General features: G+C 41.5%; 2 protein-coding genes across 4 annotated transcripts; both read left to right on the top strand.

Annotated features, from left to right (window-relative positions):
• The first annotated feature begins 654 nt into the window (after window positions 1–654).
• On the top strand, window positions 655–9092 carry LOC308330759 (leucine-rich repeat-containing protein 41-like). Of its 3 annotated transcripts, none has more exons than XM_080785757.1 (13): window positions 655–938; window positions 1732–1818; window positions 3053–3111; window positions 3392–3570; window positions 3899–4079; window positions 4623–4716; window positions 5470–5709; window positions 5968–6198; window positions 6321–6485; window positions 6846–6947; window positions 7781–7909; window positions 8087–8159; window positions 8438–9092. In XM_080785757.1, the coding sequence occupies exons 1-13, from the start codon at window positions 791–793 to the stop codon at window positions 8658–8660; spliced, it is 1911 nt and encodes a 636-aa protein (XP_080641883.1). In that variant the 5' UTR covers window positions 655–790; the 3' UTR covers window positions 8661–9092. The 3 variants fall into 3 exon arrangements, with proteins under 3 accessions (XP_080641883.1, XP_080641884.1, XP_080641885.1); XM_080785758.1 differs by having other exon boundaries at window positions 6354–6485; XM_080785759.1 differs by having other exon boundaries at window positions 883–938; window positions 3472–3570.
• Window positions 9093–10067: 975 nt separating this feature from the next.
• Window positions 10068–23351, top strand: rad54l (RAD54 like). The gene is made up of 20 exons (XM_080785149.1): window positions 10068–10365; window positions 11305–11363; window positions 11566–11649; window positions 12159–12272; window positions 12467–12527; window positions 12904–13039; window positions 13141–13210; window positions 14142–14303; window positions 14771–14897; window positions 15142–15266; window positions 15466–15616; window positions 15934–16060; window positions 16364–16438; window positions 16964–17094; window positions 17660–17773; window positions 18712–18835; window positions 18942–19020; window positions 19302–19481; window positions 20341–20504; window positions 22309–23351. Exons 2-20 carry the CDS (start codon window positions 11361–11363, stop codon window positions 22511–22513), a joined length of 2232 nt encoding a protein of 743 aa, XP_080641275.1. The 5' UTR covers window positions 10068–10365; window positions 11305–11360; the 3' UTR covers window positions 22514–23351.
• The last annotated feature ends 915 nt before the right edge of the window (window positions 23352–24266 follow it).

Here is a 24266-nt window from a genome sequence, read left to right on the forward strand (position 1 = left end):
GGCAACAACGCATTACCAAAGACAAGAAAACAGTGGTCTTAAGATGAATTTTCTCTATTCAGTTTAACCCCAGGGGGGTCCAGGGGGGGAAATAAAAAACATCGGAGTTGGAACTCAATTGGGTCTCCATTTACCCGCTGAGAGCTGTTCATGAGGTGGACAATGGGGCTCAAGAGGTTAAAGTATGTGATTTTCTGGGAATGAGTCTATAATAAATCAATTTAAAATGTTAAGTTTATATGGGTAGGCCTACAAATAACATTTTGGCAGACTAGCGTAGCCAGGAGGAGGAAACTCCCGGCACCCCGGCCTAAGCCCCCAGGTGGAGGCTGGACCATGGGCTGTTCAGGTAGCAGAGAGATGCAGAAATTAACTAGAAAAAGTGCCCTTCTGGCCTGGGCACATGCAGGTCTCCACCAGGAGGATAGGAGAGTGTGATGTTTGGCAAAATGTTTAGGAGTAATTTAAAAATGTTTAGTCATAGTCATGCATGGCTTGGGATATGCACGGTTTAGGATATCCGTGGATATGCACGTTTTCATTAATTGATTCGTGAAACAGACTCTTACTCTGAAGTGCACTACCGGAAGTACATTGGTCCAATGGTCCATGTTTTGGCTCCTTTGCCAGACAGTGTTGTTGGTGTTGTAGTAATGTAGCCTACTCTGTTAGCAGTTTCATTCAGAAGTGTAAAGTAAACAAACAAACAAACAAGGTGGTGTGGTGTTGTATAGTTCTGCAGTGTCAGCAGAACTGTAACATTGCAGTTGTAATTACGGCGGTGTGAGAGATGATGAGGATGCATGAGGTTTATGCTGCAGACATCCAGAGCAGACAGGCAGCAGTCAACAACACGCCATGTGTGCTCAGTCTCAAACTGTTGTGTATGAATGCTGCCAGCCAGCATCTCAGCCATGTGGATATGAAAGCTCTGCTGGGTGAGTGCTAACTATTGATTATTGTAGCTCCGAGTGAGGTTCCAAATCCAAACGGAACTATAATAATTTATGTTTATCTCCAACCTCACTCGGAGAGTGGAATTCGGGCTAACTATAGTTGTAGGCTACCATTGATTTTTTCCCCATTTTTTCTTCACGATTATTACATGCCCAAAGTAGGGATTTAAACATTTGTTAGATTAATTATTGGACCCCTAGCTATTGCTATTTATTGTATATTGATTGATTGTTGGAAATGGATCTGAAAGCTCTGCTTGGTACGTGATGGGTATAGGTATAGGTAGGTAGAATGTATGTATGTGATGCAGGCACACTCATACTGTATGCCTGCATCACTTATGTGCAAAAACACCCCCAAATGATTGATTACTTTTTAGATTAATCAAATAATCAAGACACAATATAACGATGAATCGGCATGAAACATTTCAAATACATTTGCTCTAATGGTCCAGTGGTCCACAATATTACCATTTAACACTGAAGTAAATGTGATAGAAGTAGCATGTGCTTAAATTCATATTTAGAAAATGTTTCAGATGTAAAAATCAATCTGAGATGATGGAATGATATGGGCATGGTGGAAGGGGGGAACCTTCTGAAAGTGTCATGGGCAAAGATAATCAACTTCAAAATCTCATAGGTCAAAATGAGAAAACAGCTCACAATATTTTATATATTTTTGTAGCCTAAGAAGATTTAGACTCTTGTAGATGTATTTTTATCGATTCTGGAACTAGTATTTGCACTAATACAAATCTTTGACTTTCAGAGCTTCCAACGTCCCTCATTAAGGACCTGTTGCCTCATCTGAACATCATTGACCTGGAAAGACTCCAGCCAGCTCTAAATGATAGAGGTAAGCTTGTAGCATTGCTTCAAAACTTACTTACTTAATCCTCTTCGTGCTGGATAGCACATAAGGTCTTCACCAATGAACACCAATTGTTTCAAAAGGTGCTTTATAATTATCTTACTTAATTAGCTCTGCGCCATGACTGGCACTGTACCACTTTACTATGAAAACCTACATCTCCCTTTAGTCACACTCTCTTCCGTTAGTCACGCCTCCATATATTGTCATGCCTCATGACATCAAACCTCTATATATGGTCACGCTTTGTGATATCATGCCTCCATATAATCACGCCTCGTGACATCATGCCTCCATATTTGCTCACACCTCGTGACATCATGCCTTCAGTCCTGCCCATATAGAGCGCTGAAGTCCTGACGTCACTCGCTCGTCCCCTCGATTCCCCTGGTTCACGGAAGTAATTTCTCTATGGAGAATAAATAACATCGGCTCATCTTAAAATCGTTTCATATAAGCGTTGTGTGGTCCAAAAAGAAACAAGCTGTCTCTGTGTTATTGTCAGGGAGGTGTCCCTGTATCGTTTGCGACAGTCAGTCACTCATATATGATACAGTCTGTTTCTAGCGAAAATATAACTAATTCAGTAGCAGTAACAATAGCGTTTTCTCTCAGTCAGTTGATATTCATATGAGTGAAGCGGCCTGGATGATTTGTTTATTTTTCAAACACAGTTCTTATATGAGGCGGCCTAAAATCCCCCTATGGGGATTACAATGCAAATAAAAAGTACATGAACCTGTGGAATTGCGCCCAGCAGTCTGCTGTCACCCAGGCGGATGCGTTTATGCCCTTTAGGGCGAGGTCGCCAGTAAGACGACTGGTTGTATTTAAAGCTTCTGTAATTCATTTTTTTGTGAATAAAATGTTGTCCAACTCCAATCTGTTTGGTAGAGTATGTTAATACAATATAACTCATACAATTGACCCATTATCAAGTCCCACCTGGTTGCTGTTGCTTGGTTGGACAAAAATCGTCTCTATCCACTGACTGACCTTGCTGTATAGTGACTGGACCAATCAGAAGGCTGCCTGACATTGGGTTCATGCCATGGTGGATTGATTGTCTTCTCGCTCTTTTGTCATGTCAATTGAGACATTTAGATCATGTGAGATCATGTATCTGGTTTGACACGATCCGGTTTGGATTGAGCCTACCCAAACCACTGGCTTCATGGATTGGCCGAGCTGTGTGTCACATGTGTCTCCTTGACTTTAGGTATATCAACCTACTCAGCATGGATTGCAATACTGCAAGATATCTGGGGACGTCGTCATGTAAGTATTCTGCTGTTTAGCCAACACATTATATCACAAATAGTAGTCCTATAGTAGTCCTAACGGGTGGGACGTCGCTGTAAGAAAGGTTAAACAATGGCACATCTTTGGCATTTTTCCTAGACCACCCATTATCCATGTTTTGACCTATATTTTGTCAAAAAAGTGCACATAAAAAAGACAATAAAACATCTAATTTATTTTTTGGGTCTTGAGATAGAACTTTGGGAACCACTGCTATAAGATATGCTCATTTTAACGTGTGAATGGTGTGTTCCAGGCCATGGACTTCCACACAGAGGAGGAATGTAAAAAGGAAGCCATGGACAAACTGTTTTGCTTGGTTTTCTACGGTTACAGGAACCAAGGCGTCACCAAACACCTCCCAAAAGTCAACGTCAATTCCCTTCTCCTGGTGATAGCCAAATACCTCACACGATTCCATGTCAAGCCCTCCAGGTTTGCAAATATTAGACTTTTACTACACTACAATGATATGACAATGATATAAAAAGTTACTTTGTAGATTTAGGTGTTATTATTACAAAACATGCATTACCCACTTCAACGCTATATACATTTCAGCCAATTGAAAATAACCGATCTACAGCTTGTTGATCTGCTATTTTCAAAACATTTTAATACAATGTTTACATTTTAAAAGTTGTGAAATGGGACATTCTGCATAATGAGTACTTTCTACTTTTGATACTTTAACAATGTGAGTACTTTTTCCACCACTGCTGGCATCGTTACGTTTACTGAAGTCTTCCTCCCACTGCTGCAGGTACCTGCTGAGCCTGGGTGCTGAGCAGAATACCCTGCTGGACAGCTTGGAGAGGATGGTACAGTGTGTGGAGGTCAAGCAGCATTTAGTGGCCACCAGGGGGCAGTGTGACTGCATTCTATACGTCTTGCATCGACTGCTGGACCATGGCAAAGCCACACAACTCGTCATACATAATCAGGTTAGTAGGACTGTTACACATAGACATAGAAAGGTAGACAGACGCCTCCTTCGGCTGTGGGGAATCTGTATCTCGAGGGAAGACGAGCTTCCTTCTGTGACGCACGCAAAAGCTTGCCAAGCTTCCACATGCGTAACAGAAGGGGACGTTCGGTAGGCCAATCCAAGGAAATGTAAACATTTGTTTTCTCATGGCAATAAAGCTAATTTGAATTGAATTGATGGGTCCCTCTGTGATTGGCCAGTAGTGGCAGCGTGCCTTTCGCACTTCGTCCTTCCCGTGCATTACAGGTCCCTCTAATGAACTGCAGCGGCCAATGAGGCATCTAGGTTTTTCTATGCTGTCACAGGCCCTATGCACATAAGCAGCCATATTGGAAAGAACTTGGGCCGCTTCCTTGGTGTTACAAATGACTCTAATTATATTATAATGAATAATCATTGTATAATCATTGTGAAATAATCAATAGAATAATCAATGTAAACATTGTATAATCATTGTAAAACAATCAATAATCCATGTATTCATTCATGATTCATTCAGGATGCGGAGGTTGTGTCCTGGATGCTTCAGGACAGAGCGTCCAGCTGCCACGTGATGTGTAATTGGCGGACAGGCATCAACGCACCTGCTGCAGGTGATCTTGTAGATCTGCTGCTTCTTAATATGCATCTATCCTGTATTAAAATTGCCTGGTGATCGGTGGACGCCACACGTGTAACATCCGGACTTGCCAGGCGCGCCGTTGCTCCAATCCTTACCAAACGTGACACACAGACACTGTTCAGAGAGACTGCAATGAGAATAGTCACACCGGGGGCCACACCACTCTTGGCACAAACACTATTCATGGGTCTGCTAGTATGTAGCCTTGCAGTGGCCAGACGCAAATCTGCCGGTGCAAAATAGCCCTCGACGGATTGTGATATTTGTATGGCCAAGCCAGGCTATCTGCTATGATACTAGTCACGGCACAGCTTTGTTACATCAGTGTTTATCCTGCAAATATTATGGTGAGTGACCATACAAAACATACACAACACAAACCACTGCCTTCTGTATGATTCACTTATTTATTACAGCATGATATACTTGTACAGTAGAGCATGTACAAAAGTATCTTTTACTTTTCTTTTTTTGTTAGTTTTTTGTCTTTTCTCTCCATTTTTTCCATTACATTTTTTCACTGTTTTGTAAAAGGGTAATAATAATAATAAACTTAATACGCTATAGCTTTATACCTATAGCCTTTTTGTCCAAAACTATGTTACCACAAAATTGACTGAAATTAACTAAACTAAACCATTTCTATGATTAGCACAATATAGGACTAGATTTTCATAATTTATTAAATTGACTGGCTTGATTATTAAATGTTGTACCCTTTCAGGTGAGAGTGGCCCGCACCCCCAGGAGCCTGACGAGGAGGCAGCCCACGTCGTGCCACGTAAACGTCCCAAATTGGAACCTGAGGAGGAGGTTTGGGCAACGACTGCGATGCCACCGGTGTGTCCCCGGGGACACATCCATTCACTGCAGCTCAGGGAGTGTGCCCAGGATGTCATCAGCATTCTGACTCCACTGCTGCCAACATGGCTGAGCCTTCAGTCTCTGTCCCTGCACACTCACTGTAAGTAGATTTCTTTTTTTTTACTAGTTTTAGACTACTACTTTTAGACTGGTTTAAAACCAATTGCTAGTTTTAGTCATTTATTGTCAAATAAATTCCACTGCAGTATTGCCATGTCAGCCTATTGTGACTTTGGGATAGCTTATTTGATTCTAATTAGGCCGATCACGTCATTTTCAAATGATCGGAATCGGATCGGGATCGGATATTGGTTTAGTTACTTGGTGGTTAACTATACAAATGTGCGTGTGTGTTAAGCGGTGTGCAGAGGTGCTGTGCTGGCCACCTTGCTGAGGAGTCTCGAACAGCTGTGTGCGACGAGCGGCAGCAGTCTAACTGAGCTGAGCATGCTGGGAGTTCTGCCACACCCCTCCTACATGAAGACCCTGCTGGACGTGTGCCCTGCCCTCACCGCCCTATGGGTGGAGTTTCACCCCATGCCGGAGAACCCCACACTACATCCAACCACCAGTGCCTTGTCTGACGCAGGTGTGTAAAAACAACCAAAGACCAAATTTGATATCGTTGCAGTCGAGGATAAACACTGTGTGTGCGTGTGTGACTGTGTGTGTGTGTGTGTGTGTGTGTGTGTGTGTGCGCGCGCGCTACAGAACTCTCTCTGTCTCACCTGTCAGTGAAAGTAGCTCAGGTGGAGATCGACGTAGGTCATGTGACATGTCTGTTGAAGAGATGTCCACAGCTCGTATCACTGCATCTCTCAGGACTCCGGATGCCCAGTGGCTCTTCAAACACACTGCTCTTACGCTGCATCACAGGTACTGTAACCTGGCCATCAACACCACCAGTATATACACTAGACATCAGGCTAGACCAGGGGTCTTTTTTATTTTCTTTTTCAAAGACCCCTTAGCTGAGAGAGAGATGAAGCAGGGACTCCATGGTATTACATTGTGTTGCAGATTAAACCTTTTCAATAGATTCCATAGATAACTTCATAGACTTGTTTGACAGCTCTATCAACAATGTTCATTTAATGTTTTCTTTTGTTTTCCTGTTTACACATCTTCTTTTGTATTAATATGTTGGATTCATGTTAATGTGCAATTTCAGACATTCAACCACTTAAACCTCCAGCCTGTGCTGTCAGTAATACAGTGTGATCATTATTTGTTCAGAGTCAAGTGGACACTTGAAGAAGCTCCACTTGGAGGATGTGAACATGGCTGATTGTCTACCTGATGTACTGCATGTACTGACTACATGTACTATGTTACAAGGTAAGACAGTGTGTTTTTCACTTTTAGAGTGTATCCCTGGACATAATTGGGCATAACTTTTTTAAATCCATGTTTGTGTATTTTTATGCCAAAAGTCACATTTTAATTACTTTCTGACAAACGGTTGCTACTAGTTGTATCTGTGATTGGTTGAACCACCGTTTTCATTTAGCAAATTAGTTGGCCAGCTAGAAAACACCATTTCAGTTGATTGCTGTCTGACAAAGTAAGTGGCCAGTGTTCCAATATATATTTATAGCTGTTTAACAGTAAATAACAATGCAATGGCATCCCTGGCTATTTATTTCTTTCCTTTTCTTTATTATTATTTATTTATTTTTTAAATGTATTTATTTTCTCTGTCCCCTAAAGTGGGCTAATAATAATTCTAACAGTCCAGTTTAATGTAAAGTATCTTAAATGGTATCCGTGAGATGTTTTGTAAATTATGTAAGAAACAGAAAATTACACCAACATTAATTTTAACATTAAAGTTAAACAAATATTTTTTTTATATACGTATTTGTTTTCATTAAAGTAGCTATAAGCAATAATATGTCGAAATTTTAATGACCATGAGCGTTTTACTCATTGCTGGCTGGCCAAAATAAAAATAAATAAAAAAAGTAATTAAAATCTTGACATATTATTGCTTATGGCAGCTTTAGGACATAACAGACAGATACATCAATTAACTTAAACTACTTTTTGGACCGGTGTAAGGGACCTGGATATAGATAGCTATTCGGGATTTGGTTGGCCCTATAGAAGTTGAGAAACGGTGAAAGTAATTGACACGTGTGTTGTGTCAACTTGTGTGTGCCTCTTTTCAGAGTTGTCGCTGAGGGACTGTCGTCTACTGGAGCGGTGCAGTGACAAGGAGCGTGCTTTGAGACAGCTGGTGGACTGTGTGAAGAGAGCCTCATCACTGCGTTCACTCAGCCTGGCACAAAACCGCCTCGGTAAGCCACAGGCCAGTGGTTCGCTACCTTTTCAGGCCCCCAAAATAATCATATTTGAACTGGGGGCAACTACTGTGTATCTTGATTACGTCTGTACAGTGATTATAACTCATGAACAAAACTATAAACAAAGCCATTCAACAGAAATCAATAAAAATCAATGCGTTGTGTCTACAGCGAAGAATGTCTCCACATTGGCAGAATTGTATGCTGGAACTTCACAAAGCACTATCACAACGCTGGACATCAGGCAAGTGTTCACAATTGAATTATTTAATGTGCAACTTGTAGTGAGAATGTCTATATTATAGACCGTCTCAGTTGCAATGTGAGTTTGTAAATCATCTATTTTTGTATGCCACCATTGTAGCAAAGTAAAATCAGACTAATATTGATTTAGATATTTTGTTGTTTTCGCCTGCCTGATTGCCCTAGCATGGCATATACAGTACAATACATTCTGTTGTTTTGTGTACTTATTTTGTATTCTTTTATTTTCTTGTTTTTTGTTTTGCCCATGGAGAACAGCTCTAACTTCATCCAGGCTGCTGACCTGTTGGAGTTTGCACAGCGTCTACAGCAGAATCCCCCAGTAGCGCAGAGAGTGACCCTGGACCTGCGGAGAAACCCCTGGGACCGGGACCAGCACACCACAAGCTCTGCTCTGAGTGCTCTGCGTGCAGTCTGTGACTTTATACTGGATGACTGGAGATCCACTGACACCATGGCCGACCACATCAGTGTCATGTGACTTTATGATGTACCGGTATCTACAGATCCACTGACACCATGGCAGGCCACAGCAGTAATATGTCTGTGACATTGTGTTGACCAAACTTGGTGACGTGATCCATTTTTGGCTTGTGGACGATTTTGTATGGGCCACGGGTATTTGTTGTACACTTATTTGTCCACAACTTCCCACAATTGTTTATTTTATTTTCAAGATTTCCAGAAAAAAATGAAAAAAATAAACCTTTTTCCACACCTTAATAATGTGTGTGTGTGTGTGTGTGTGTTTTACCCATTTACCCATCCTATAACTATAACAGAAGTGAGCAGCCATTTGCTTTGGGAGCCAGAGCTTGGGGTTTATTATAGAGTCTTGCTCAGGGACAAACATCAACACATTGCTGGCCTGGCCTGGAATCAAACCTGTGACAACCAGGCCAGAGCCTCCGGATGCCCAGGAATTTAAAGTATTTTTTTTGGGCGTGGGGGTAAACTATCCCAAAAGTGCATGTCAGTTCATGTCATAAAAACAAGCATATCTTGATGATAAAAAAACAACAAAAAAAACAACAACTTGGGAATGTATATAATTAGTTCATCTAATCTAAACACTGGTCGCACAGAGCTTCTCAGCTTGTGTTCCACTTCCAATTGTGTCTGACTGCTCATTTGTTTCATATCACTTCCAATGAAGTTCCAACTTCACCCTATGTTCTGTGTGAGTTCTCTCACCCGGTTGGATGACACTGGTATCACAACCCGAAAATGTCAGTTTGAAAATGTATTTTATGTTCACTAAAGATCTGGAGAGACATGGAGACCACAGTTACTGAACATTAACAACTTCGTGGTGAGCATTTCTTAATTCCTCCACCAGGTGGCGTCAGAGTATCACTTTGGTTATTTGGAGCTGATGGCTGCTCCAGGTTTTACTAACTTAGTATGTGACGTCGTTTACAGACAAGGGATGTATCCCACACACAAGGCCTTATTTATTTTATTAACACATTATAATGTCAAGGTACACGCGCAACATTAACAGGTGGCTATTGATATTGTATTCATAGGTGACTATTTCCAAGGTGCGCTCGTTTTATTAGCCAGCTACTACTAGTAGGGCGGGGCAACTATTAGTAGCCAAGGAAAGCGCCACCCGCGTGGGCGTAACTTCAACTTCTAATACAAACAAAACCCAATTGGTTTGGTTTGGAATGACTTTCCAAATGCAGATCCGGTCTGTAGCGGAAACGGAAACCGTTTGTGTAATTTCATTGATTTTCGAAACAGTAGGCGGGCTCAACATCGGATGTGCGCACTGAACAGCAAATAGAAACCAGGCGAAGTAGTAAGTCACCTCATTTGCACCTTCAGGGCTTCCGTAACGTCCCGCGACGCGCGCTCTGCCAACGAATGTAAACATGAAGAGAAGGCGGTAGTACATATTTATTTCATACGTTTATTTACTAGAAAGTAAACCCTTAATACCAGTTAACATTGTTTTGTTTACGTCGTACATATACAAGCGCTTACTGCAGTAACATGCATTATGTGGTGGATTCATTTTCATTGCAGTGAACTGAACGATGCGTCTGAGGAGAACGAAATTCAAAATGAAAATAAAAAACTAGTGATCTTTGCTTAAAACAGGAGGATCATCAAGTGTTCATCAAGTGATGTTAGTCAGTTACAACGTACAAGAGTGATCAACATTGAACATCCGAAGAGTGAGTGATTGATTGATTGAAGAATTTATTAACAGTTTTGGAGAATTACAGTACATTTCAAGCACTGTGAACAACACCATGAAACTTGTTGGATCCACCATGTTCAATTCGTCCATAGCGTCCTGCACGGCATTAGAGATATGGACCAGAGCTATACCTGTTCTATACCAATACTTAGACCAGTGTCAGTGTGGTTCTCAAAGTGGGGTCCATGGACCCCTAGTGGGTTATGCCCTTAGAGTATATATGAATATATGTATGTATATATACTCTAAGGTTATGCCTGGTCTATTATTATTGCTGTGAAAGGTCAACAGTTTGTGGAGATCTTTTGTTCTGTCATTCCATCCACCAACATGGACAGAAACAGAAATGGTTTTGGTACTGTAGTGGTCTGCCTTTCACAGGCAGCTAAGGTGTTTCTCACAGGTGTAGGCCTACTGTAAATGCTACCTAATTAGGGCTGTCACCACTCTGACTGGTAGGCATGTTTCGGAACTGTCCACAGCCCACTAACAGAGTGTGTAGAAATGGTGTGAGGAGGACCATTAATATAGAAGTTAAGGTTGAAAATAGCTGAAGAAGCGTTCTTTTAAAGTGTGGGGAGGCAAGGAGATTGACACGATTCAGAGAAGCAAAGGAGGACAGTGAATCAGTGTTGTGATTTATTGATCCTCTTTCATTGTTTATTTTATATGAACATGTTTATTATTATGCGACATACCTGCCCTGTTGAAGACTCCTGTGAGTGAAAACTTGTTTAACTTCTAATAAAGTACCTTGATTTTTATCCACCCTCTCCTCCTTTTTGAGTGCTCAGATCACTGCCTTTTTCATGTTTATTATCATATTTATTTATTATGAATATGATTGTGATTATGTTTTCATATGACGTGTTATCATCAACACTGATTATTATGATTGATCTCCAATTTTCAGTGTGCTGGTGTGGAGGGAGGCTTGACGTTTAGAAGGAACTCATCTAGAAAGACAACATGGTAAGAACATGAACACATGAAGTTATAATGTGACCTTGTGACGCCTTGTGGGCCATATGACTTCAATATCACCATTATTTCAAACCTTTGCCTCAATTATGATTAATGAACAGTTATAAAAAAAAATAGAATAGACGCTTGCAACAAGTCAAGTTTGTAGATAGGCTATTTCATCTAACGTTGTGTTTCCCTGCGCCTCCAGAGAAGAAGCCTGGCTCCCAGTCAAGTTGCCAAAAGCAAACAAGCTGGAGATTCTTCTGAAGATGAAGACTGGAGCCAAGAGGATGTGAGTAGGGATTGTTGAGGGGTGCTATCCCCTCGTATGCCCAGCTTTGTGTCTCTGTGTGAACCATGGGATGTGATGATTTGATTGGCTGAGCACGGAATGTGATGATGTATGATGATAAGAGCGACCCTCACTTCACATGAGTGTGATTTCTTTTTAGTATCTGGTTGTCACCAGCATCATATTTTTAATCAACCTTTCATTCAACATAGAATACACACGTCACTTCAACTTGCTGCTAGATGAAGATGATTATTGCCCTATTTTAGGCATTTCATTATAGTCAGGAAAGAAAAATCAAAGATATTCCTTAAAAACAAAAAATCTAAATCAGATAACATCAAAATGTGTTTGTAAATCTTTTTTGTAACAATGTTACCGATAATACCAATATGGCACATTGTGAGCTTGTAGATCTGCTATTAATCGTTATAGAAGTTTGAAATGTAAGTTTAAAAATGTTATTATTGAAACATTATATTGAAACATTTAATCAAATTGTTTTACAGAGCAAAAGGAAGAAGAAAAGTGGTGGTGAAAGCAGAGAGAAGTACATCTCTCCTTTTAGGAAACCACTGACACAACTGCTGAACCTGCCTCTGTGTGTGGATGCAAGCAAACATGTACGTTGTACCATGTTGTAGGCTACTAAATATCATTATCATCATGTAATTTTATCATGTACTTCGTCTGTAATATATATATATATTTACATTATGCTCGTTTGGTGTCTTATAGGCTAGTATTATGTTCTTGGGTGTCAAATCTTATTATTGTCATCAATAATATTTTGTTATTTTCTATTTTCTTTCAACAGGAAGCATTTATTCGAAGTATTCTCTCCAAGCCGTTTAAAATCCCTATTGCAAATTACACAGGTACATTATGATGTTAGAATTCTAGTCTAGTCTGTGAGTACACAAGTATCAATTGACATTATAGTGTGTAAAGTGAAGTAATTATGCAGTAAATGATGCAAGTTCTGTAAATTACATTATTGAATAATGTCAATAGCGACACTACACTGTCACATGTGAGCTTGTTTCACTATTTTCCAAACATTTTGAAAGTGAAAGAAAGCCATTAAATCTGCAAAAGTTACATACACCAATGAAAGTATTGTGACTAAATCACTACATTGGATCCATTGGAACACTGTTTATTTCCTGAAAAGTAACGGTTTTGATGAACATTCAAGGTTTCCACCTTACAATGAGACAATAATTAAGAGTTGTGTGTGTATCGTGTTGCCAGGTGCTCTTGGAGTCAGGGCGTTGGGCCTAAAGCGTGCGGGGGTGAGGAGATCCCTCCACGACCCGTACGCCGAAGGCGCTCTGATTCTGTATGAACCTCCGGTGGTGAGCGCTCATGACCTCCTCAAACTCGACAAGTGAGTTCCAAACAGTGTTTTTTGGGGACTATTATACGGTATGCTATTATATCGGCTATTTTTCATTGTACATTCAACTGGCGTTGTGTGTGTGTTTTCAGGGAAAAGCTCCCGGTTCATGTCGTTGTCGACCCAGTGTTAGGAAACGTCCTGCGACCTCACCAGAGAGAGGTAAAAGTACTCCTTTATTACTTGAGTAAAAATGACAGTACCACAATGTCGAAATAATCTGTTACAAGGAAAAGTCCTGTGCTCAGACTTTTCGCTTGAGTAAAAGAACATCGATGAATGTCAATGTTAGTTAGGGGCTCATTACTAAATCGTTGCTACCTAGCAGTTACAATACCCATTGATGCCTGAGGCCGAATTTGGAAACGCTTTCTAGGGCCTGACCTAAGGTTTCTGAAAACCTTCAAATTCTGATTCTCTTTAAAAAAATTAAAAGTTATGTTGCTTGCTACATGTATAGCAATTGCTGATGAGACGCAGAGAGCGCGCCAGCATCAAAGGTAGAACAACATACAGTATAGGTTGCACCAGGCACCAAAACGGGCCAATCCTGCAAACTTTGAAAGCCAATGTTAGCCAATTAGGATGGATTATGAAATATCGGACAGATCCGGCTTGAACACATGACTATAGAGATATTGCTTGGATTGCTGGATTTTTGGACAGAATCTGGAGGAGTAATATAAAACAATGTGTTTTTCAAAAGTCTGCCTCCTGGTGGCGCTATAACAGGAGCTATTTATCGTATATATACATTTGGGGCAGAGGTTCATCGTTGGCATCCAGGGAGTGTGTGTGCAAAATTTGGCATCGACCAGGTTAACGGTGCCGGAGATTAGACGGACAGACGGACACATGGACGGAGTGCAAAACATATTTTCACTCCATGCCTTCGGCCTGGTGGAGACAATGATGACTTTGACGCGGTACTAGCCACATTAGCTCTAGGCGATTTAGCTTCCGGTTCATTTTGGGGTGAATTTTCTGAATGCAGTTAGTGACATACAGACTGTATCAATGTTGGCAGTCAAAGAAGATGGGTTGAAAATGAAGCCTATTAATCCAGCTGTGTGGTTTTCCTCCTGTCCTCCAGGGGGTGAAGTTCCTGTGGGAGTGTGTGACGGGGAGGCGCATAGCGGACTCGTTCGGTTGCATCATGGCTGATGAGATGGGTTTGGGGAAGACCCTGCAGTGCATCGCCCTGATGTGGACACTGCTCCGCCAGAGCCCCGACGCCAAGCCCCACCTCAGCAAGGTTAGGTTAGGTTTGATTGATTGAATCATTTCAACGAGGTGCAGTCCAACTAAAAGGAGAACACAAGAAAGATCCTGTGTTTCCATTGTGTTCCTATGTATTCAATCCATTGTGGACTATGTATCGGCATAGTATACAAAATGTCAACAAATAGAAACATCTGGGACCCCCTCCAAAAGAAAAAAGTCTGGGGACCTCCCTGCGTGTCCCAACCCACAGGTTGAGAACCACTGAGCTATACTAGGCCTGACGCAATTATTACATCATCGCCTGAGTGATCATCAATCCCAATTTCCAAATCTTTTCCATCCCAACAGCGACAAAATGCTATGTTTCTATATAGATTGAAAGGTATAGATTGAAAGGTATAACATTGAAAGGTATACCATGGGCTCTCCAGGTCTAAATGGTTTAACTGTTTGACAATGAATCATCAACTAAAACGTCATGACGGTGACAACCCTCAGGTCATCGTGGTGTCCCCCTCCAGTCTGGTCAGAAACTGGTACAATGAGGTGGCGAAGTGGCTGGGAGGACGCGTCACGCCGGTCGCCATCGACGGAGGCTCCAAGGAAGACATCGACAGAAAGCTAGGTACTGTACTGTAGCTGTCGTTCTGGATTAAAGTTCTCAGTCTCCACGAATGATTTCAGTCATTTTGATTCCATAGAAACCAATACATGTCTTCTATGGAATAATGGAATGTTGCGCCTTATAATAGCCTAGTGCATAGCAGTTGCGGCAGTTTTGTGGTTGCACTAAAAGAAAAGCCCATTCATTTTGGGTTAAAGGTCTAGCAGGGTTAAAGGTCTTGTTTCTATTTGCTTGTGCTCCACAGAGAACTTCATGTGTCAGCAGAGTGCGAGAGCTCACACACCCATCCTGATCATCTCCTATGAGACGTTTCGACTTCATGCAGGAGTTCTGCATAAGGGAGAAGTTGGAATGATCATTTGTGATGAGGTACGGCAGGCATCTGTCTCCTTATGCCCCTACTTCATGCTAGGGTTTATACCGTGTGTTTTATCGTTAAGCTCACAACACATTGCATTGTGATGTGTTGTGAGCTTGTAGATCTGCTATTGTCACTAGTTTGGGAGGCATCACATTTCTCTTTTGGGTCACGGCCTAAAACATTTGGGAACCTCTGCTGTGCCTCTAGGGTCACCGGCTTAAGAACTCCGAGAACCAGACGTATCAGGCACTCAACTCCATGAGTGTGAAGAGGAGAGTTCTCATCTCTGGAACTCCTATCCAGAACGACCTGCTGGAGTACTTCAGTCTGGTGCATTTTGTTAACGCAGGAATTCTTGGTAAGCAAACCATGCTATACAAGGGGTCTTCAGCGGGGGCTCCGGGACCCCTAGGGGATCCTCAGAGTTACTACAGGGGGGCCACCAAATCTTTGTGTAATAGGATACCTTTTTTACATACTTGAACCCTAGCATCTCTATTCTGAGGAGAACTTTAGCCAAAAACAGCATATCTAAAAACGTGAGCTTGTAGATCGGCTATTTGTGGCAAAGGCGTTTAGTGTAGAAGGAAAAAAGAGGAGCCTGGTTTCCAGCCTGATTAGCTGCGTTCATTCCGTGCCCTTACCCTTAGTTCTGTGTCAATCTGTCAATACCAGGGACAGCCCAGGAGTTCAAGAAGCGCTTTGAGCTTCCCATTTTGAAGGGCAGAGACTCAGACGCAAGCGACAAGGACAGACAATGTGGAGAGGACAAACTCAAGGAGCTGATCAGTGTCGTCAACAGGTGATCACAAAGACACTTTTGCTGTACGCACCACACATTGACAGTTATATTAAGATATCTAAAACAACTGGTTTTGATTCTGATGTTTGAACCCTTGCATTTTACTCTTCAAAGCTTATGCATTGGCTATGTTGTGGTTAAATAAAATTAAGTTGATTTTATGTGTATATTTCCTATTATGTGTGTTTTAGTTTATTTTCTCTTTTCCTTTTTCACAATTTATGGATGAAAATATGACTAATTTATAGGTCTAGGACTCCCCATACATTGACTGATAAAGCACACAATGCGTTTTGTTGGCAGGTGTTTGATAAGGAGAACGTCAGATATCCTCTCCAAGTATCTGCCTGTGAAAATCGAGCACGTGGTCTGCTGCAGGTATGCTCTTTATGCCTTTATTGTGAATGAAGAGACATTCATTGTTCCGAAGGCTAGAACATACATAAAGTGTGTTAGGGAGGTTAGCGGAGAAGAGATCCAGTAGAACTAATAGACAAGTCAGTTTATACTTTGTTGTGTGTCGGTGTTGCGCAGATCTACAACATGTTATGAGCTTGTAGATCTGCTATTTTCAACACAAGGCCAAGTATAAATCAGACATTACAAGGTCTGTCAAAAAATATATTTTAGGGGTTCTCAACCAATGCGTGAGTATTTGTGGTGGTCCCCAGCACAAAGGGTTGAGAACCCCTGGACTAAATCAACTGTAGATATTTATTTACTAAAACTAGAAAAGAAAAAAACAAACATTAGGTGACTAAAATGCAACTAAAACTAAATGGAATTTTATTCAAAAGACTAAATCAACATCAAAATCTGCTGTCAACATCAACGCTGGTTTGAACCTAGTGTGATGTGTTGCAACTGGCTAAATGTGTGTGTTTTGTGCTGGATGTGCTGCAGGCTGACACCTCTCCAGACAGAGCTGTACAAGAGGTTTGTGAGGCAGACCAAACCCCAGGAGACCCTGCAGGAGGACAAGATCACCATGTCCTCCCTGTCCTCCATCACCTCTCTCAAGAAGCTCTGCAATCGTAAGCAGGGCAGCCTGTGTCACCATTCTATATCCTATGTTATTGTTGCCTAGAGCAGGGGCATTAACCACTCGAAAGCTAATATCCCTACCCTGAGGAGAACAACGCCTCACAGATCGAGGCTTTGTGAGCTTGTACATCGGCTGATTTAGGCAAAGAGGCTCAGTGTATTGGGTGAAAAGAGCAGACCAAGTACAGAGTGAAAGGTCAAGTTTACTAAGTGTTGACTGTTGAAGTGGTTAAATGTCTGAGGATACTCATTAACATAAACTGATGACAATGCTGTCAAGTATATGAAGTATATGAATTGAAGCGGTCTATGAAACCTGTGAAAAATTTAAATCTGCAACCCAATTTTATACGATATTTAATGGGGGGGGGGGGGGGGGGGCAGCTTCATCTCTCTCTCAGCTCGGGGGTCCTTGGTCTGATAAACATTGAAGACCCCTGGCCTAGAGGGCACAGCACTACACATTAATGTAGTGTTTACAATCATTCTGATCTCGATCACGATGATTTAAAACCTCTGCATCGATTACAAGTGTGTGTCCGTATGTCCATGCAGATCCAGGTCTCATCTATGAGAAGTGTATGCAGGGCGAGGAGGGCTTTGAAGGAGCACTGGATCTCTTTCCAGCAGGATACAACAACGCTAAAGCTGTGGAGCCTCAGCTTTCAGGTATAGGCCTGTCATAATTATTACATGATCGTGTAATCACAATTATTTTTCCATATTATGCAAAAGAAAATCATACGTTTTCAAATATTAGAAAATAGAAAAAATGCCAGATCTACATGCTCACAATGCGCGAAGAAGTGACACCTTGTAAATGTGTAGATCTGCTATTACTGCATTTCTTTTCTTCACTTTTTTAAGTGTAAATATTAAATATGTGAGTGATTTCTTTGTATATTTAAGTTATTTGTCATATCCATCCAAAGGAACATCTTTATTCATATGTTCTGAATATATGTTTAATTCCAATAACACGATTAAGTCGTAACTTAAATGTTGTAATTGTGACAGCCCTACTATCACCTTCAGCACTAATGCTGCGTTCACACTGGCAGCTGCACAAAGTCCAGAGCGACGCAGCCTAAATGTCACAGAGTCACCATTGACGTGTTGAACAACGTGCTCGTTGACGTCAAACATGCGCCCGACGAGCGAGACGAATATGAAGGGAACTCCATCTTAGCCCGTGGCACAACACACAAAGGCTCAACTTATGTAAATTAGATAGCATGTAGACATAACACTCTATAGTGTACTGTATACGCATAGTTTCATTATAGATATTCCACTGTTAGATTCTTCGCTTACGTATGATTCCTGAAGACTATTTGTATGTATTTTATGTATTACCACCAGGATTAAGAGTGTCTGCTAAATGCCCAAATTGTAAATTGTAAGGAAAATATCACATCATGCATGGGGTTCAAAAAAGAACACAGAACTAGCAATAACTCGTGTTTTATAGATCAGATGTATATGTCGCAGTGATGAGTCATGGCGTATAGATGGACTTCATAGGCCAGTTTGTTGCCAAGGATCACTTCCAGTGTGCTTCTGGACTGCTATACATCCTTAAATATTTGTCTTATTGTGCCTTGTAGGGAAAATGCTGGTTCTGGACTACATCCTTGCACATACCAGGAGCACAACAAGTGACAAGGTGGTGCTTGTGTCCAACTACACTCAAACACTGGATCTCTTTGAGAAGTTGTGCAGATCTCGCAGGTAATTGAGACAAAAACATGCATGCCTGCCTAATGCCTATCCATAGTAGCTGTATGTCTGTATATTTATTGAGGTGATCAACAGATCTCCATCTTGCATGTCACAGGTATCTTTACGTCCGACTTGACGGCACAATGTCCATCAAGAAACGGGCCAAGATCGTGGAGAGATTCAACAGTCCATCGGTGAGTTTGACGACAGAATCACCTGATCACAATTATTTTAGATCATTACAATTGTTCTTATCATAATGTTTATATACACACACACACACACACACACCATATTTGTGTTTGTTTACAAAGCCTAAAATGCAAACAAATGTAATTTTAATTTATATGTTCTAATTTTCAATGTCAAAACACACAGTTATTAACGCAATTATTAGTCCTCTCCCTTATTGTCCACATAACACGAGTGACAATCATGTACAATTAATGAAACGCATGTTTTCCTGTGGTTTCAGAGTCCAGAGTTCATCTTCATGCTGAGCAGCAAGGCAGGGGGGTGTGGCCTCAACCTGATCGGGGCCAATCGCCTGGTGATGTTCGACCCGGACTGGAACCCGGCCAACGATGACCAGGCCATGGCGCGCGTCTGGAGAGACGGCCAGAAGAAGACCTGCTACATCTACAGACTGCTCTCTGTGAGTCTCATCATCTTTACTGATAGACCTGTTATGATACAGACTGCTCTCTGTGAGTCATCATCTTTACTGATAGACCTGCTATGATACAGACTGCTCTGTGAGTCATCATCTTTACTGATAGACCTGCTATGATACAGACTGCTCTCTGTCAGTCTCATCATCTTTACTGATAGACCTGCTATGATTCAGACTGCTCTCTGTGAGTCATCATCTTTACTGATAGACCTGCTGTGATGAATCAAACTAATAAACTGATTGAGCGTCATACGCTCAATGGGGACAACTACAGTGTGTAAATACTTGACTTTACTTACTGTTGGTGAGTTTATTACTGTAGTTTGTTCAACAGGTTAGATTGGAGATGTGACATCCAGTACAGTAGCCGTCCTGCCCATTATTATATCCAGTTTGGTGGCACTACAGTAGAGTCTTGCCGTGATGTTATGTTTCTTATTCATCTTTCTTTATGCTTATCCAACAAAGGTGCAAGCGTGCAGCATTATTAAATACAAACAGCTATGTCGCGACAGTGATGTAAATGGGTTTTTACAAATCGCAGCATTTTACTACAATTTCATTTGATATGGTTATAATGTGTTTATGTAGAAAACAGAAGAAAAAATGATTATTATAACTAAAGCTAGCTAAATAAACTACAATAAAAAACAGTACAGTAGTACAGTAGTGCATGCTGTGGATGTAAAGGTCGTTGTTTTATTGCGGCCCTTAAAACCCTTTATTCGCTGGTTGTTTCAGAACACTGTGTTTTAATGCTTGATTGGATGAAAAATATATATTTAATTTTACCACCGAATAATCGACTATTCGATTCTAATTATGGTGTGTTGTGTGCCAGACGGGGACCATCGAGGAGAAGATCTTCCAGAGGCAGACACACAAGAAGGCCCTGAGCAGCTGTGTGGTGGACGAGGAGCAAGATGTCCAGAGACACTTCAGCCACGACGAGCTCCGAGAGCTGTTCTCCCTCAACCAGGAGACCCCCAGTGACACCCATGACAAGTAAACACTTTTCACCAACACCCCCAGTGACACCCATGACAAGTAAACACTTTTCACCAACACCCCCAGTAGTGCTGCCAACGAATATTCTATATCCGAATATAGATTCGAATCAAAAAAAATAATTAATAACCGAATATATCAAATTAAGGTTCGAATTAAAAATAATAATAAAAAATATTTATTTATTTATTATTATTATTAGTTTTCGGTGCCATGGGTAAGCGTTGTGACTTGTGAGCTTGTAGATTAGTTATATTTGCCACGCCGACAACGGCATACATTGAAGAATAAATCATTTCCTAAACACAGACTATACAGCGCAGCGCAGCGCAGTTCTGATTGGCTGCCTCGTCTCCAGCCGTGTTGCCTCAGAATTCTTTAGGGTCACTAATTTGAGCATAACAGCGGAGCGCAGGCGCTAGCCAGCTAAAAAGTTTCATAACGTCGGCACTCGGCAGCAGACCCACAGTCCACAGATAATAATAATGCAGCAGAATTAACACTGCCTCCGTGCCTCGTTTTGATAAGGCTGTGTGGTAGGATTGCTCATTTAAGAAAAATGTTTTACTGGAGAAGGGAGAATGTATGCGTTCCGTAACCGTTCCATCTCAGTTTTCAGCAACACCAATGCGCGGAGAGAGAGAGTTGCGCCAGCAATGCGATCTTAAATGTTATGTCTCAGGTTGTATTGGTGTAAATATAATTATTAAAAAATCCGATTGGCTCGAATTGAAATCCGAAATCCGAATGGCTCGAATTGTTCGAATCCACGTGGGTTTTTAAAACGAATATCCGAATCCAATTTTTGGACAATTACGGCAGCCCTAACCCCCAGTGACACCCATGACAAGTAAACACTTTTCACCAACACCCCCAGTGACACCCATGACAAGTAAACACTTTTCACCAACACCCCCAGTGACACCATCATCATACAGTACATCATCACATTCCGGCCAATCACAATTTTTATCCTCAATAAGTAGATTGCTCAGCCAAGCCAAGGAAGTGATGTAGTCCGGATCTGTAGTGTAGGCCTAGGGAAGGGACGGATCATCGCCCCCAGTGCATCATGATTAGCACGGTTCGGATTAATGTTTTAATAGGCTATAAACATGCCATTTTATGCCATTTCATAGCACGGAATTGATGAAACAGACATTGATGCCAGGGTGAGCGTTTCAGACATTTTCAACCTATGATGTGGTCATTTTATATCAACTTGTGTCATGATATAATTGTCAATGCATGGCTTTTGAAATTCATATCATCGGTCATATGGCAGTCTATGGACTTTTAATGTTTGTTTAGGGCACTAAATGACGACGTGAGATGTGGCAGCACTGCATTCATGTCTCGTAATGTATAGTGACAGTGAAGACAGTGAAGCTACAATTAATGAATGCCCCCCTGTGACATCATGTGGCAACTACAGTGGGCGCCCCTCACTTCACATGAGGGTGATTTATTTTTTTATATGCAGGAGCAATAGCTTTTATGCAAACTTTCATACTAACTTTCCAGGAAGAAAAAGGCTTGGCGTCTCTGATGATGTCATTGGTAGGCAGGTTTCTGACCTTATAGCCCACCAATGAGAAAGACAGAAATGGTGCCATCTTATAATTAGAATTAGTGAGGACCGATTATAAGAAGATAGGTTGAAAATGGATGTGGTCCATTAATCCCTATATTTCTTCATCGTTCAAATGAAAGCAGCCGATCTACAATGTCATCGATTGCCTATTTTCGCCTATTTAAAAAATGTAATTATTTGATTATCAATCGTGTTTTGTTGTACCAGGTTGCGCTGTCGGCGCTGTGTGAACGGCCGGCAGGTGCGCCCGGCGCCCGAAGGCTCTGACTGCACCAGCGACCTGTCCCAGTGGAACCACTGCTGTGACAAGAAAGGCCTGAAAGACGCTGTGCTGCTGGCCTCCTGGGAGCCCACCACTGTGTCCTTCGTCTTCCACCAACGCTCCCACGACGATCAAAGAGGGGTGGTCTAGTCCGGCTTACCCCCCAGCAGCATCTCTTCTGAAGAGAAAAGGGCGATTTATGCTCCGTGTCTCGGACACCCAGGATTCTGATTGGTCTGTGGGCCGGGCGGGGACCAGAGCCTTCCAATGACCTGATGTACTACCTTTCGGGTTTTACTTGAGGTACGCAACACCGTCGCCGGGCACCCTCCACGTCACGTTCTTTGTCGTTTGGATGCCACTTTCGTCGCGCAACGTGTTGTTCACTTTCCACTCAGACCAGTAAAACCTCAATTTAAACGGCTGGGATTTCTGCTGGTCTGGACTCAAAAACCAAAAAAGCCTGCTGGAATCCTAACCTGTGTCCATTGAATCTACTCGAATCAGCCATTTCTCTGGGAATGGATCGTCTCTGTCCGGTGGATCAGCTATTTTTGCAACAATATGTAGTGACACTATAGTATGATAAACTACTGTCGTTAATTTACTGAAAAGCAGCTGGCTAGTGCACATCTAGCTCATTGCTGGTGCTGGACAAAAGGTAGATACATACAGAGAAGGAGTAGTCCACTGTTGGAGCAAAGACTTGCAGACTACTCCTTCTCTGTGTTAATTTATTGAAAAACATAAAAAGTTGAAATATGTAGATACGAGGATGCTGCCTGACAGCTACAATATTATATATTATGTGCCGTCTGTGTAAATAATTCTTTACTTATGTATGCATTTCATGTTGCAATGTTTGTGTATTTTTCTTTGAATACTCTTTTCATTTTAACAGAAAGTAAAAAGTGTTACCTGAACCAAGTTTGTCGTGACTTTGCTTTCAATCTGCGTCGGTTCCAAAAGGTGGGAGAAAATATCCTAAAAGTGACCAAAAGGTATCGGCCGATTCCATGCAGTTGTGACAAGTTTTAAGAACAAATAGAGGTGGTTGTGTGTCTCTGAACCCCCATTCCACAACGTCTGCTATGATCTGGATGCAACCAGTTGATCTGCAAACTAGTACATTTAAAGTACTTTATTTGAGTAAGGGTCCCACTTAGAGTTCTCAATAGGACCGGCCCTAACTGATCTGGGCCGAGGCCCGGACAGGCCATAAAACGTCAGGCAGGTTTTGAACTCTACAGAGTAAAAGTGAAACACAAGTCAGCTGTGTGTGTGTTGGCAGGAGTTGTAGGCTACTGTCCTCCAGGTGTTTGATCAGAAGGTTCCTCACCCCGCCAAACTAATAAACTGTCAACTTAATGATCAGTGTGGACAGAGCAACTAGTTATTCACAATCTTTGGGTGGCTTGTGTGCATGTGGGCCTGCATGTGCTGTGATGCTCACAAATGTGTTGCTAAAATCTAACTAATGATACTGTACATACGATTTATATAGCACTTTTCCGGGTACTCAAAGTCCCTTTACAGAATTAAAGAAGAATAAAAACAATGTTATTAGAAAAATAAACTAGTTAAAAGGTTAAAAACTAGAAACTAAGGTGCTATGCATGTGCATAGTAGTTGTACTATGCATGTGTCTCCATAATTGTATTAATGTGCAGAGTTCAACTACATGAAGACATGATTTAGAAAACCCACATTAATTATTTATAACCAATGATTCAACAATCTTTAAACAAAGAGCACAACTCTATGCTGTGTCACATTGCCTGCCTGCCTGTGGGTGGAGCTACAGCTACAGTAGTTGTACTGTAACACTATAACATTGAAGCTGATGAATGTGATATCTCTCCTGATAGTTCAGTGTTTCTCTACTAGTTGGACCATTACACTC

Source organism: Protomyctophum bolini, assembly GCF_963924005.1.
Source record: "Protomyctophum bolini genome assembly, chromosome: 16".
NCBI lineage: Eukaryota > Metazoa > Chordata > Actinopteri > Myctophiformes > Myctophidae > Protomyctophum > Protomyctophum bolini.

Coding starts and splice junctions, on each gene's coding strand:
- LOC308330759 (XM_080785757.1), top strand. CDS start 791: ATGATGAGGATGCATGAGGTTTATGCTGCAGACATCCAGAGCAGACAG. Junction 1,819..3,052: donor GCCAGCTCTAAATGATAGAG/GTAAGCTTGTAG, acceptor CCTTGACTTTAG/GTATATCAACCTACTCAGCA. Junction 4,717..5,469: donor CATCAACGCACCTGCTGCAG/GTGATCTTGTAG, acceptor GTACCCTTTCAG/GTGAGAGTGGCCCGCACCCC.
- rad54l (XM_080785149.1), top strand. Junction 18,836..18,941: donor AAGTTGTGCAGATCTCGCAG/GTAATTGAGACA, acceptor TGCATGTCACAG/GTATCTTTACGTCCGACTTG. Junction 19,482..20,340: donor ACATCTACAGACTGCTCTCT/GTGAGTCTCATC, acceptor GTTGTGTGCCAG/ACGGGGACCATCGAGGAGAA.